This window comes from Mobula birostris, chromosome 7 (genome assembly GCF_030028105.1).
Source record: "Mobula birostris isolate sMobBir1 chromosome 7, sMobBir1.hap1, whole genome shotgun sequence".
Classification (NCBI taxonomy): domain Eukaryota; kingdom Metazoa; phylum Chordata; class Chondrichthyes; order Myliobatiformes; family Myliobatidae; genus Mobula; species Mobula birostris.
Window position 1 is genome coordinate 92,449,369 of NC_092376.1, and position 15,248 is coordinate 92,464,616.

A 15,248-nucleotide genomic window follows, 5' to 3' on the forward strand; every position below is an offset into this window, starting at 1 on the left:
TAGTTGGTGCAGATTCAGTGAGCTGAAGGGCTTGTTTCCATGTTGTTACTCTATGACTCCTTTTGGCCCGAACTATTCCACCAATAGTTTTGTCATAATCTGTCCAGCACAATGCATATTCAGCAAGCTGCCTGCGGGTCTGATGAACTCTTTTTTTTGCGTGCATATTATGAAGCAGATAGGTAATTTAAGACAGAGTTTAGTCATATTTAATCATATTGGTTGGCTATGTGCGGAACCAAAGGAAATGGGAGAGATCTTAAATAGGTTTTTGATGTCTGTATTTACTAAGAAAACTGGCATGAAGTCTGTGGAATTAAGGGAAACAAGTAGTGAGATCATGGAAACTGTACAGATTGAAAAGGAGGAGGTGCTTGCTGTCTTGAGGAGAATTAAAGTGGATAAATCCCCGGGACCTGACAGGGTGTTCCCTCGGACCTTGAAAGAGACTAGTGTTGAAATTGCGGGGGCCCTGGCAGAAATATTTAAAATGTCGCTGTCTACAGGTGAGGTGCCAGAGGATTGGAGAGTGGTTTATGTTCCGTTGTTTTAAAAAGGATCAAAAAGTAATCCGGGAAATTATAGGCTGGTAAATTTAACGTCGGTAGTAGGTAAGTTATTGGAGGGAGTACTAAGAGACAGAATCTACAAGCATTTGGATAGACAGGGACTTATTAGGGAGAGTCAACATGGCTTTCTGCGTGGTAGGTCATGTTTGACCAATCTATTGGAGTTTTTCGAGGAGGTTACCAGGAAAGTGGATGAAGGGAAGGCAGTGGATATTGTCTGCATGGATTTCAGTAAGGCCTTTGACAAGGTCCCACATGGGAGGTTAGTTAGGAAAATTCAGTTGCTAGGTATACATGGAGAGGTGGTAAACTGGATTAGACATTGGCTCAATGGAAGAAGCCAAAGAGTGGTAGTAGAGAATTGCTTCTCCGAGTGGAGGCCTGTGACTAGTGGTGTGCCACAGGGATCAGTGCTGGGTCCATTGTTATTTGTCATCTATATCAATGATCTGGATGATAATGTGGTAAATTGGATCAGCAAATTTGCTGATGATACAGAGATTGGAGGTGTAGTAGACAGTGAGGAAGGTTTTCAGAGCCTGCAGAGGGACTTGGACCAGCTGGAAAAATGGGCTGAAAAATGGCAGATGGAGCTTAATACAGACAAGTGTGAGGTATTGTACGTTGGAAGGACAAACCAAGATAGAACATACAGGGTTAATGGTAAGGCACTGAGGAGTGCAGTAGAACAGAGGGATCTGGGAATACAGATACAAAATTCCCTAAAAGTAGCGTCACAGGTAGATAGGGTCGTAAAGAGAGCTTTTGGTACATTGGCCTTTATTAATCAAAGTATTGAGTATAAGAGCTGGAATGTTATGATGAGGTTGTATAAGGCATTGGTGAGGCCAAATCTGGAGTATTGTGTTCAGTTTTGGTCACCAAATTATGGGAAGGATATAAATAAGGTTGAAAGAGTGCAGAGAAGGTTTACAAGGATGTTGCCGGGACTTGAGAAACTCAGTTACAGAGAAAGGTTGAATAGATTAGGACTTTATTCCCTGGAGCGTAGAAGAATGAGGGGAGATTTGATAGAGGTATATAAAATTATGATGGGTATAGATAGAGTGAATGCAAGCAGGCTTTTTTCACTGAGGCAAGGAGAGAAAAAAACCAGAAAAAAAAAGAGAAATGAGTTGTGGGTGGGCAGGAGGAAGGGATGGTTTTGGTTGTTAGTGTGCTCTGCATTTCTCAAAAGGATGTCGCTGTTCCAAACCAGATTTTTATTTAGGGTGCTTCTCTGATCAGCCTATAGATTACAGGATGAATTTAAAATGGACTTTATTCAGTAGAGAATCACAGAAATTTACTTACTCCTGTATAATTTCCTGAATTAGTCGCTCTTTGGAGGACACTGGATGAAGGTCTTCATTTATTTATTTTTTTCTGAAGATAATGCGTGTACTCAGAAAAGTTCCTCCTAATTCACAGTGCATTCACTTTCCAATGTTTCTGTCCCTTTGCCTATCTCTAATGCAAAGTGGCAGTGAAGTGGAGACAAAATATAAGATGGTCTCAGTGAATATTGATCAAGTTGCACTCATAGTAACCTTATGCAAGCTACTGACCTTTTCTATCCTATAGTTTCCTTAAAGAGCTTCTCCAGTGGCTGCAACATGGCTGTCAGTAACTGAGCAATCTGCAACCTGTCAAGAGTGCAGCAGTAATTTGGCCAGAGATGGCTGATAGGCTTTTGCCATGTGGCAATGATGTGGTCAGAACTGTTGTCATCTTGATAAATGAACTAGACAAATCAATCAACATGATGTTCTGAATGTATACCTGCCTTTATTTCTCTTGTATTTAAATGCAACAAGGATCTGTATTTAATGAAATCCGACAGTCTGTCTCACAAAAATGTTATGTTCTACATAAAACCTTTTGATTAGACTCAACTTCCTAGACTCTGGTCTACAACTTCATAACATAAATAAAACCAGAAAATGCTGGAAATACTCAGCATGTCGTACACGGTCTAGGCCCAAAACATCGACTCTTTTATTTTCCTCCATTGATACTGTCTGACCTGCTGAGTTCCTCCAGTATTTATGTGTATTACTATTGATTTCCAGCATCTGCAGAGTGTCTCGTGTTAAGGATCAACTTGATATTAATTGTTTTTTTTGTCAGGTGCTGCCTGACCTGCTGAGTTTTTGCAGCATTTCAGATTTCCGTCATCTGCAGTTGTTTTGATTTTCAATTTCAGATCAGATCATTATAACAGCCATTTGTTATAATTCTGCATCACCACATATACATTTTTCCAGATTCACCACCATTTCATCTACTTGTGATATTATGACCACCACCGTTCATATTGTGATATTATAATTTTTGTCATTTGAACTCCTCAGCATTTCACTCTAACTTGGGTAGTATTAATAATATGAGACCGTATCAGGTTTTCATAAAAACTCAGCCAGTTTACTCATGTCCTTCAGGGGAGGAAATCCGCCACTTTAATCTTTCCTGACCTTTGACTCTATTCACATTCATAAAATTGACTCTTATCTGCAGCCTAAAATGGTAGTGTAAGACAATCAGTTCGGAAGGTGAGTGTGGGTGGATAATAAATACTAGGCGAAGGAAAGAAGAAATAAGTCATTCTTTCCTCTCTTCCCAAATTTACCTCCTGTCCTTGACCTGTTTGGTTTTTACCTTTTTCTCATTCCAATAAAAAGTCACTCTGAAGTACAAACTCTACCTCTCTACTGATGCTGCCAATCTCCTCAGCATTTCCAGTATTTTCTATCTTTATTTAAGATTGTTTTTATCCATCATATTTTGCTTTTGGAAAGCTTTTTAAATTGAATTGTTAAGCAGATGAACGCAGTCCAGCAAATTACAATTGTATTAATTTTCCTTTCTCAAAGTTCCAGAAAAAGAAGAGAGCAACAACATTCTTCCCTTGTCTTGATCATGATGGGCCCGTAACCCTAGCTGCTCATCTCAGAGTAAGTACAAAGCAACAGCACATAGCAAGCTTCGATGTGCGATATAATTCCTTCAACAGGAAGATACAGTATACCCTCACTACAAATTCGGTCAGGATAGAAATGTATTGGTGTTTTCAGGCTGGCAACATCTGTAGTTCTGGCTGTGCTGCTTAAAATTGAATATCAAGGCCTGAGGCCCTGGATGCTACAAGATGGTCTTTCCCATTTCCCTTGCACATTGCAACACAGCAAAGAGTAATATCAGGTAAGTTTAATCGGGTTAGAGTTTAGAAGGTTGTGAAGATGAAAGGCCAGAGTCAGCACATTTGATTGGGGCAAGTGCAGAGTTTGGGGACAGGGATTAGAGCCTTAAAATAGGATTAAGACTGTGGATTGGGATTGAGGTTGGGGTGGCTATGCTGATGATCAGATCTGTGAATCATTACCTGGAGCTGTTGAAAGAGTGTGTGGATTTGGGTCTGGCCTCTGATAGTATGGCTGTGTCAGGGTCCTGGGGTCTAATGATCTAGGCTTATGAATCAGGGTCACTGGGGCTGGTGAAGACAGGTACCATTAAAAGGATCTGTGGAGTACAAGTAACTATTTAGGGGTAAACATCTTGCAGTTATGCTAGTTAGAGGTTGATTTGGAGCCTTGTATCTGGAGGGAAGTGTGGAGATAGTTGGGAACCAGACAAGGATTATTAAATACTTGTGTGGTTGGAAGATTCAAATGAGTGAAGATAAGTAAAATTGATTGTGTTGCCAAAGTTTAGCTGGAAGCAGCTGCAAGATGTTCTTCTTAAATCAGGCTACTGCTGATTGGACAGCACCATGAATCTGGCTGTTCTGACTCCATCCAAATAAAGGCTAAGTTCACAACCACCTAGATAAATTGTCAGTCTTAAAGAATGTTGCACAGAGAATTATACCATTGATTCACAAGACAGAAAGTAGATGGTTTGTGCAATCAGGATTCCCAATCAGAATAATCTGTTTGAGTGTCTGCAGCAGAACATTGTATGAACAGAATGTAAGGCTAGCTTAATAGATGTGTCAATAATAAACCAGTTCCAATTCCAATGACAGTGTCCCACCAGGCAGAATATTAAGGCAATATTTTGTTAATAAGGTGAGAATAAATATGCACATTGCATTTTTTGATGTTTGTTAACAAACATCAGAGTTTGTTAAGTGTGTCCAGGACAGATTCCTGTCACAGTATGTGGACAGGCCGACTAGGGGGAATGCCATACTAGATCTAGTACTAGGTAATGAACCGGGTCAGGTCACAGATCTCTCAGTGGGTGAGCATCCGGTGGACAGTGACCACCACTCCCTGGTCTTCAGCATTATCATGGAAAAGGATAGAACGAAAGAGGACAGGAAAATTTTTAAGTGGGGAAGGGCAAATTATGAGGCTATAAGGCTAGAACTTGCGGGTGTGAATTGGGATGATGTTTTTGCAGGGGAATGTACTATGGACATGTGGTCGATATTTAGGGATCTCTTGCAGGATGTTAGGGATAAATTTGTCCCGGTAAGGAAGAAAAAGAATTGTAGGGTGAAGGAACCATGGGTGACAAGTGAGGTGGAAAATCTAGTCAGGTCGAAGAAGGCAGCATACATGAGGTTTAGGAAGCAAGGATCAGATGGGTCTATTGAGGAATATAGGGAAGCAAGAAAGGAGCTTAAGAAGGGGCTAAGAAGAGCAAAAAGGGGGCATGAGAAGGCCTTGGTGAGTAGGGTAAAGGAAAACCCCAAGGCATTCTTCAATTATGTGAAGAACAAAAGGACAACAGGAGTGAAGGTAGGACCAATTAGAGATAAAGGTGGGAAGATGTGCCTGGAGGCTGTGGAAGTGAGCGAGGTCCTCAATGAATACTCCTCTTCAGTATTCACCAATGAGAGGGAATTTGATGACGGTGAGGACAATATGAGTGAGGTTGATGTTCTGGAGCGTGTTGCTGTTAAGGGAGAGGAGGTGTTGAAGTTGTTAAAATACATTAGGACGGATAAGTCCGCAGGGCCTGACTGAATATTCCCCAGGCTGCTCCATGAGGCGAGTGAAGAGATTGCTGAGCCTCTGGCTAGGATCTTTATGTCCTCCTTGTCCACAGGAATGGTACCGGAGGATTGGAGGAAGGTGAATGTTGTTCCCTTGTTCAAAAAAGGTAGTAGGGATAGTCTGGGTAATTATAGACCAGTGAGCCTTATGTCTGTGGTGGAAAAGATTCTTAGAGATAGGATCTATGGGCATTTAGAGAATCATGGTCTGATCAGGGACAGTCAGCATGGCTTTGTGAAGGGCAGATCGTGTCTAACAAGCCTGATAGAGTTCTTTGAGGAGGTGACCAGGCATATAGATGAAGGTAGTGCAGTGGATATAATCTGCATGGATTCTAGTAAGGCATTTGACAAGGTTCCACATGGTAGTCTTATTCAGAAAGTCAGAAGGCATGGGATCCAGGGAAGTTTGGCCAGGTGGATTCAGAATTGGCTTGCCTGCAGAAGGCAGAGGGTGGTGGTGGAGGGAGTACATTCGGATTGGAGGGTTGTGACTAGTGGTGTCCCAGAAGGATTGGTTCTGGGACGTCTACTTTTCGTGATTTTTATTAACAACCTGGATGTGGGGGTAGAAGGGTGGGTTGGCAAGTTTGCAGACGACACAAAGGTTGGTGGTGTTGTAGATAGTGTAGAGGATTGTCGAAGATTGCAGAGAGAAATTGATTGGTTGCGGAAGTGGGCTGAGAAGTGGCAGATGGAGTTCAACCCGGAGAAGTGTGAGGTGGTACACTTTGGAAGGACAAACTCCAAGGCAGAGTACAAAGTAAATGGCAGGATACTTGGCAGTGTGGAGGAGCAGAGGGATCTGGGGGTACATGTCCACAGATCCCTGAAAGTTGCCTCACAGGTAGATAGGGTAGTTAAGAAAGCTTATGGGGTGTTAGCTTTCATAAGTCGAGGGATAGAGTTTAAGGGTCGCAAGGTAATGATGCAGCTGTATAAAACTCTGGTTGGGCCACACTTGGAGTACTGTGTCCATTTCTGGTCACCTCACTATAGGAAGGATGTGGAAGGATTGGAAAAGGTACAGAGGAGAATTACCAGGATGCAGCCTAGTTTAGAGAGTATGGATTATGATCAGAGATTAAGGGAGCTAGGGCTTTACTCTCTGGAGAGAAGGAGGATGAGAGGAGACATGATAGAGGTATACAAGATATTAAGAAAAATAGATAGAGTGGATAGCCTGTGGCTCTTCCCCAGGATTCCACTGCTCAATACAAGAGGACATGGCTTTAAGATAAGGGGTGGGAAGTTCAAGGGGGATATTAAAGGAAGGTTTTTTACTCAGAGAGTGGTTGGTGCGTGGAATGCACTGCCTGAGTCAGTGATGGAGGCAGATACACTCGTGAAATTTAAGAGACTACTAGACAGGTATATGGAGGAATTTAAGGTGGGGGGTTATATGGGAGGCAGAGTTTGAGGGTTGGCACAACATTGTGGGCCGAAGGGTCTGTATTGTGCTGTACTATACTATGTTCATTTGAAAAGATAATGAGAATATTTTCTTGATTAGCCAAGTAATAAAAACATTTCAAACTGATAAATGTAATGATGAATAATAAGATGAATTAAAACAAAAACTTTTGAGATTCAATTGAATGCTGACTCTCTACCAAATTTCTGTATATTCTAGAGTTCGATTTGTGATGTAATGGGAAAGCTTGAGAATTCAACACCCCATTTTGTTCATTGCATCAAACCCAATACATCCAAACAGGCAGGCATGTTTGATAACTTCTATGTGTCGGCTCAGCTGCAGTACATTGGTGTTCTGGATATGGTGAAAATGATTCGGCATGGATACCCTGTACGACTATCTTTCTCCAACTTCCTTGCAAGGTAAGTCATGTAACCAACACATGATCAGAATTAGCATCTGCTAGACTTAGTCAATCCTTGTGCTTAGAGATATTATCTTTATTTACAAACGTACTATTTAAATATATGTAAACTGTGAGAATTAGACCTGGAAAGGCAATATTTTGTCTCCAAGAAGGTAAATGGAGCGTAGCAGATAGCACAAGGCTATTACAACTCAGGGCATCAGAGGTCAGTTCCAGCATTCTCAGCAAGCAGGTTTGTACGTTTCTTCCCATATGCGTATCGATTTCCTCTGGGTGCTCTGGTTTCCTCCCACACTCCAAAGGGAGGTTGATTAGTCGTTGTAAGTTGACCAGGATTAAAATCAGTGAGGTTCCAGGGCAGCATGGCTTGAAGGGTTGGAAGGGCCTGTTCTGTGCTGTATCTCTAAAGAAATAGCTCATTTACTCTCACCCTGAAAAATAAACTAAATACCCATCAGGGCAAGTAACACCTATGGAGAAAGAAACAAAGTTAACTTTTCAGTTCAAGGCCTTGCATCATATCATCTTTTGTTTAATATATGGTATATTCTTTCCTGTTTCATTAGCTGTTTAATGCTCAATAGATGTCTGCTATATTCTAAGTTTGTCTACAGTTTATCTGGACTATTCCGCTGAGTGATAAGGAGGGACTCGATAGGCTGGGATTGATTTTCCTGGAGTAAAGGATACGGAAGGGTGACCTTATAAAGGTTTTTAAAATCATGAAGGGCAAAGAAAGGACAGTTGATCACCTGCTTTGTCACAACGATACATGAATCTAAAACTGGAGAGGATAGGTTTCTGGTCAGAGGGGAAAGATTTAAAATGTATCCAAGAGACAAGTTTGTTAGACAGAGACTGGTGGTTATGTGCAATTACTCAGCATATTGTGCAGTTTATGGATCCACCCATCAAGTTCTTGTCAGAATTCCAGCAGCAGTTGATAAATAGCAATTAATATTTATGTCATACAAGTACCACCTTCATCAGGTGAAGGATCCACATTCACTTGTGGATCCTTCACCTGAACATCTATCGGCATTGTGATGGTCACTATTGATGAAGAAATAAAGTGGATTAGCCACATAAAAAATATGGTTACGCATCAGATCAGAGACTGGACATCCTGTAGCAAGTGACTAAATTAATCATTCCCAATAGCCTTTCTGCCATCTGCTAGATATATTAAAAGACATTTGGTAAGGTATATGGATAGGAAAAATTTAGAGTGACATGGGCTAAGCACAAACATATGGGACTAGCTTAGATCGGTATTTTGGTTGCATGGTGAGTTGTTCAATAGGGCCTATTTCCATGCTCTTTGAATCTATGACTCTGTTGGCAGTCCTATGGCATGCATCATGAGTGTTTTGTTATCATTTAACAGTTCCTTCCTTCCATATTTCACAGATATTGACTTTTGTTTATTTTACCTTTCCCTATCCTGCCCCATTATTCCAACCATATTTAAACAATGGAATGCTTTCAGAAGAACTTTGAAGACTTCACATTTGCTCCAGCGATACTCGAGGTTCTGTGTTTGTTACCCATTCATCATCTTATAATGTTCACCTGGCTGCAGGGTGCACCATCTATAGGATGTACTTCAGTTATTCACGTAAGCATCTCTGACAGCATATCGAGTCATAGAGAATTACAGCACAGAAATAGGCCCTTTGGCCCATCTAGTCTATGCTGAAACCTATTCCCATTGACTTACATCAGCTCCATAGCCCTCCATACCCCTACTATTCATGTACCTATTCAAACTTCTTTTAAATGTTGAAATCAAGCTCATATGCACCACTTGTGCTGGCAGCTCAGTCCACACTCTCACGACCCTCTGAATGAAGATGTTTTTCCTCATGTTTCCCTTAAACCTTTCATCTTTCACTTTTATCCAATGACCCAACCTCAGTGGAAATAGCCTGTTTACATTTATACTATCTATACCGCTCATAATTTTGTATAACTACACAGACAACTCCAAGTTAGGCCTCACCAACATTTTATACAACATCAACATTACATTCCATCTGCTGTATTCAATACATTGATTTATGAAGTGTGCCAAAAGCTTTCTTGATGACCTTATCTACTGTGATGCCACTTTCAATGAATTATGAACTTGTATGCCCAGATCCCTTTGTCCTGTCACACAGTGTCCTACCTCTCACTGTGTAAGACCTACCCTGGTTGGTCCTACCGAAGTGCAATACCTTGCACTTGTCTGCATTAAATTCCATCTGCCATTTTTCAACCCATTTTTCCAGATGACGCAGATCCCTCTGCAAGCTGTGATAGCTTTCCTGGCTGTCCACTACACACCCAATCTCGGTGTCATTTGCAAATTCACTGATCCAGTTAACTATATTATCATCCAGATCATTGATATAGATGACAATCAATAAAGGACCCAGCACCAATCCCTGCAGAACACCACTTGTCTCAGGCCTCCTTCAGAGAGGTAATCCACAATGCCCACTCTCTGGCTTCTCCCACAAAGCCAATGTCTAATCCAATTTACAACCTCATCGTGAATGTCAAGTGACTGAACCTTCTTGAACAGACTCCCATGTGTGTCTTGTCAAATGCCTTACTAAAGTCCATGTAGACAACATTCACTGTCTTGCCTTCATCCATTTTCCTGCTAACTTCCTCAAAGAACTCTAAGATTGGTTAGACATGACCTACCACGTACAAAGCTATGCTGACTATCCTTAATCAGTTCATGTCCATCCAAATACTTATATATTTGGCCCATAGAATGCCTTCCAATAACTTTCCCACAGTTGATGTCAGATTCACTATACAATTTTTCTGGTCTATATTTAGAGCCTTTTTTCTAAACAGAAGAAAAACATTGGCTCTTCTCCAATCCTCTAATACCTCCCCTGTCACAAAGGATGATTTAAATATCCCTGCTAGGACTCTGGCAATTTCTGCACTTGCCTCCCCATAGGGTCCAAGGAAACACTTTGTCAGGCCCTGGGGATTTATCCACCCTGATTTTCCTCAGTGTAGCTAACATCTACTCCTCTGTAATCTGTAGAGAGTCCATGAAGTTGATGCTGCTTTGCCTCACTTCTTTAGACTCTGTGCCTGTCTCCTGAGTAAATACAGATGCAAAGAATTCATTTAAGATCTCCCCCGTTCTAGTTTGACTCCACACATGGATTACTATTCTGGTCTTCCAGAAGACCAATTTTGTCAGTTGCAATCCTTTTGCTTATAACATATCTGTAGAATCCCTTATGATTCTCTTCTCTGCTAGAGCAACTTCATGTCTTCTTTTAGCCTTGCTGATTTCCTTTTTAAGTGTTCTCTTCCATTTCTTATACTCCATAAGAACTTCATTTGTTCCTACCTGCCTATACCTGCTATGCACCTCCTTTTTTCTGTTAACCAGGGCCTCAATATCTCTTAAAAACCAAGGTTGCTACACTTGTTATCTTTACCTTTTATTCTGACGAGCACATACAAGCTTTGTACTCTCAAAATTTTGTTTCTGAATGCCTCCCACTTACCAAGTACACCTTTGCCAGAAAACAGCCTATCTCAATCCACATTTGCCAGATCAATTCTGATATCATCAAAATTGGCCTTTCTCCCATTTAGAATCTCAACCCACGGACCAGATCTATCATTTTGCATATTTACTTTGAAACTAATGACATTGTGATCACTAGATGCAAAGTGTTCCCCTACACAAACTTCTGTCAACTGCCCTGTCTCATTCCCTAACAGCAGATCCAATATCACATGCTCTCTTGTTGGGACTAGTGATGTAGGAAACTTTTCTGAATGCATTTAATGAAATCTATCCCATCTAGTCCTTTTGCACTTTGTGATTCCCAGTCAATATGTAGAAAGTTAAAATCACCTACTATGACAACCTTATGTTTCCTACAACAGTCTGTGATCTCTCTGCAAATTTATTCCACTAAATCCCTAGGACTGTTGGGTAGTCTAAAATATAGTCCCATTAATGTGGTCATACCTTTCTTATTTCTCAGTTCCACCCTTTATGTCTCACGATTCAAGTTCTTCAGTCTATCCTAGCGGAGGACTGCAATGACATTTTCCCTGACAAGTAACATTAAGGGTCGGCACAACATTGTGGGCCGAAGGGCCTGTACTGTGCTGTACTAGTCTATGTTCTATGTAACACCAACCCCCTTAATCCCCACTCTGTCATGTCTAAAACAATGGAACCCCAGAATATTGATCTACCATTCTTGCCCCTCTTGCAACCAAGTCTCTCTAATGGCTACAATGTTGTAATTCCAGGTGTCGATCCATACCCTGAGCTCATCCACCTTTCGTATGTTACTTCTTGTATTGAAATATACACAGCTCAGGACACGAGTCGCACCATGCTCAACTTTTTGATTCCTGACATTGTTTGAGGTCTCACCAACATTTGCCTCCACAACCTCTCCACTAATTGTTCTGGGGCTCTGGTTCCTATCCCTCTGAAACTCTAGGTTAAACCCCACCATGCAACATTAACAAACCTTGCCGCTAGGATAATAGTCTCCTTCCAGTTCAGATGCAAACCAGCCCTTCAGTGCAGTTCCCACCTTCCCTGGAAAAGAGCCCAGTAATCCAAAAATCTTATGCCCTCCCTCCTACATCAGGGGTCCCCAACCATTTTTCCACTGCAGACCGGTTTAATATTGACAATATTCTTGCGGACTGGCCAACTGGGGTGAGGGGGGGTGGCGGGTAGGGTTGCCAACAGACAAGAATAGCAGTCAAATACGTTTATCCCAAGAAAAACTACAATGACCATGAAGCCTTGCACGGGCACCTGTGTGCATGCGTGACCTGCGCATGTGTGTACGTACTGATTTTTTTTCTGCAAATCGTTTTCGGCGATTCTGTTCGGGGGGGTCTTAATCACGACTGGAATATAGGTGGTAAGTGGCTAATACACTCTATTTCATTTCTAAAAGGGTTTATCTAACGAATTTAATATTAAACACACAGCGCATATTTTCCTCGCATGAATATAGTGATAAGTCAATTATCAGGGGAGGACGGGGAGCTTGAAGTAAGTGTTGAATGAACTTCCAGTAGAAGTGGCAGAAGCAGGTTTGTTACAGGTTTCCTACACCATCCGAAGGTAGAGCGTTCCTATGAAACGGTTCATAAGCTGAAATGTCGTAAAGCGAAGAAGCAATTACCATTTATTTATATGGGAAAATTTTGTGAGCGTTCGCAGACCCAAAAATAACCTACCAATCATGCCAAATAACACATAAAACCTAAAATAACGGAAACATATAGTAAAAGCAGGAATGATATGATAAATACACAGCCTATATAAGGTAGAAATACTGCTCTACAACGATTGGCTGCACAGATCTCCGTAGCGAAAATCTCACGCAAGTGCTCTCGGCAGAAAATCTCACGCAAGCGCTGTTGGCATAAACATGCTCTCAAGTAATCTTTAAACTATGAAGCTGCCAAATCTACCAAATAACACGTAAAAATATACAGCCTATATAAAGTAGAGATAATGTATGTACAGTGTAATATCACTTACTGGAATTGGAAAAACAGCGCCGAGCACACTGATGATGGTGTGTTAGACTGAATCGTCGCAGGCTGGGTGGTGCAGTGGCCCCCCCCACCCTCTGGGCCACCGACCCGATACATTGCCGCGAAGAACACGGCGATAGCCAGGAGGCACACAGTACATCGTTAAGAAAAAAAGCCGAAATAAGCATGCTAATTAATTAGGTGATGCCCGGCACGTAAATGTTGGCACAGATCAGAGGCGATTGCCGATTGCATTGGCACTGATCTGGGCCGACAATTACGTGCTAGGCGGCACCTAATTAATTAGCGTGTTTATTTCGGCTTTTTTCTTAAAGATGTGCTGTGTGCCTCCCGGCTACCACTGCGTTCTTCGCAAATCAGTACAGTATCTGTCCGGGGCCTGGGTGTTGGGGTGGTGGGACACGGGGGTGTCATCTCATTTTCGATCAGGGCAGGCAGCTCACCTTCTCCTATGACTGCCCACCTCGATGTCGAAGGTCAAGGTTCATCGTCTGCTGTGGCTGATATAGAAGGCTTGCTTGACTGCTGAGCCTCGAGCATTTTTCTATCATACAGTTGTTTGTAAGCACTCAAACCATCCTGCAAATATCCCCTAAACCTACATACCCTTTCAAAATTAAAGTCGTACTTTATCATTGCAGCGAAAATCTCACACAGTTGCTTCACTTTCTGCATTCGGTTTCAATTGTTATCCTTTCCTCTTCCAATTGCATCAGCTCTTCATCTATCAGTTCTTGGTCATGAGACGCCAAAACCTCTTCAACATCATCTTCGTCAACTTCCACAAGCCAAACTCACTTTGTCCTTGCTTCGTTCACCACGATCGAAATACTTAATTATGTCTAGTTTTACGCTAAGTGTAACACCCTTACTCTTTCAGGCTTTTTCGACACCTTAGAACTCATCTTGCTAACGGCTGCTCAATGCAACGTGTTTAAGCAATGCCGTTCCAAATCCAGGGCAGAGCGGCTGCTTGGGGCGTGCGCTGCCTTTTATCACGCGCTGCCTTTCTTCATAACAGTGAAAACACCTTCAGAAAGCGAAAACGGTACTAATGTAGGTCTTTCGTAACAGTGAGGTTTCGTAAAGCGAATGTTCGAAAAGCAGGGGACACCTGTATTATCATTTAAGGAAAAATTGGATAAGTATATGGACAGGAAAGGAATGGAGGATTGTGGGCTGAGTGCAGGTCGGTGGGACTAGGTGAGTAGCGTTCGGCACAGACTAGAAGGGCAGAAATGGCCTGTTTCCATGCTGTAATTGTTACATGGTTATATAAGTCAATAGCATCATAACATCTTAAGTAACGTTTGGATATTAAACACACAGCACATATTTTCCCCGTATGAACATATAAAATCATTGCAACACACCATTATCGCTGAATCAGTGCGAGCCCTGGGATTGTTTCCCTGCAACAAGACGGTCCTATCAAGGGAGGCAGCGATACTCGAAGGGGGTTCCTTATGTCCAGTCTATTCCACAGTTTAGTTTTCGTTGCATTCGTTGCAGAAAACTCCACTTCGCAGAAAAATGTTGGAAATGGAAGCAATGTTTTCAGTGCTTTTGTGGCTATCTCAGGATATTTAGCCTTGACTTTGATCCAGAATGCCAGCAGAGATGTTATGTCAAACATACTTTTCAGCCTGCCATTAGTTGCAAGCTTAAGGAGTTGATCTCCTTCCCGCGCTGACACAGATGACGCACGGGTAAGGACCTCGCATGCATGATGGATCAACAGTGGCCATGACAGGGAATGAGAAAAGGTGCCGCTGACTCATATCGCCAAATCATATCGTTTCCTTGCGGCCCGGTACCGGTCCACGGCCTGGTGGTTGGGGACCGCTATCCTACATCAATTCCTTAGCCCCATTTTAATCTATATAATTTTCCTAGTTCTGGCATCACTAGCATGTGTTACGGGTAGCAATTCAGAGATCACAACCCTGGAGGTCCTGCCCTTGAACTTAGCACCTAACTCCCTGAACTCCCGATACAGAAACTCGTCATTTCTCCTACCCTTGTCATTGGTACCTAAATGGACCATGACCTCTGGCTTTTCACCTTCCCACTTAAGAATGCTAAGGACTCGATCTGAGATGTCCCAGACCCTGACACCCAGGAGGCACATACCATCCAGGAATCTTGTTCTCACTCACAAAACCTGCTGCCTGTTCCCCTAACTAATGAATCCCCTGTCACCACAGTGCACCTCTTCTCCCTCTTTCCTTCTGATTCACAGAGGCAGACTCAGTGCCAGAGACT

The 15,248-nt window shown here is 42.1% G+C and overlaps 1 protein-coding gene across 1 annotated transcript in view; it reads left to right on the forward strand.

Moving 5' to 3' along the window:
- The window catches only part of myo16 (myosin XVI), a 541,014-nt gene that overhangs the window by 386,974 nt on the left and 138,792 nt on the right, over window positions 1-15,248 (forward strand). Inside the window, exons 25-26 of the mRNA XM_072264587.1 lie at window positions 3,443-3,523; window positions 7,205-7,410. Coding sequence (XP_072120688.1) covers window positions 3,443-3,523; window positions 7,205-7,410 — 287 coding nt within the window. The remainder of the gene's footprint in view (window positions 1-3,442; window positions 3,524-7,204; window positions 7,411-15,248) is intronic.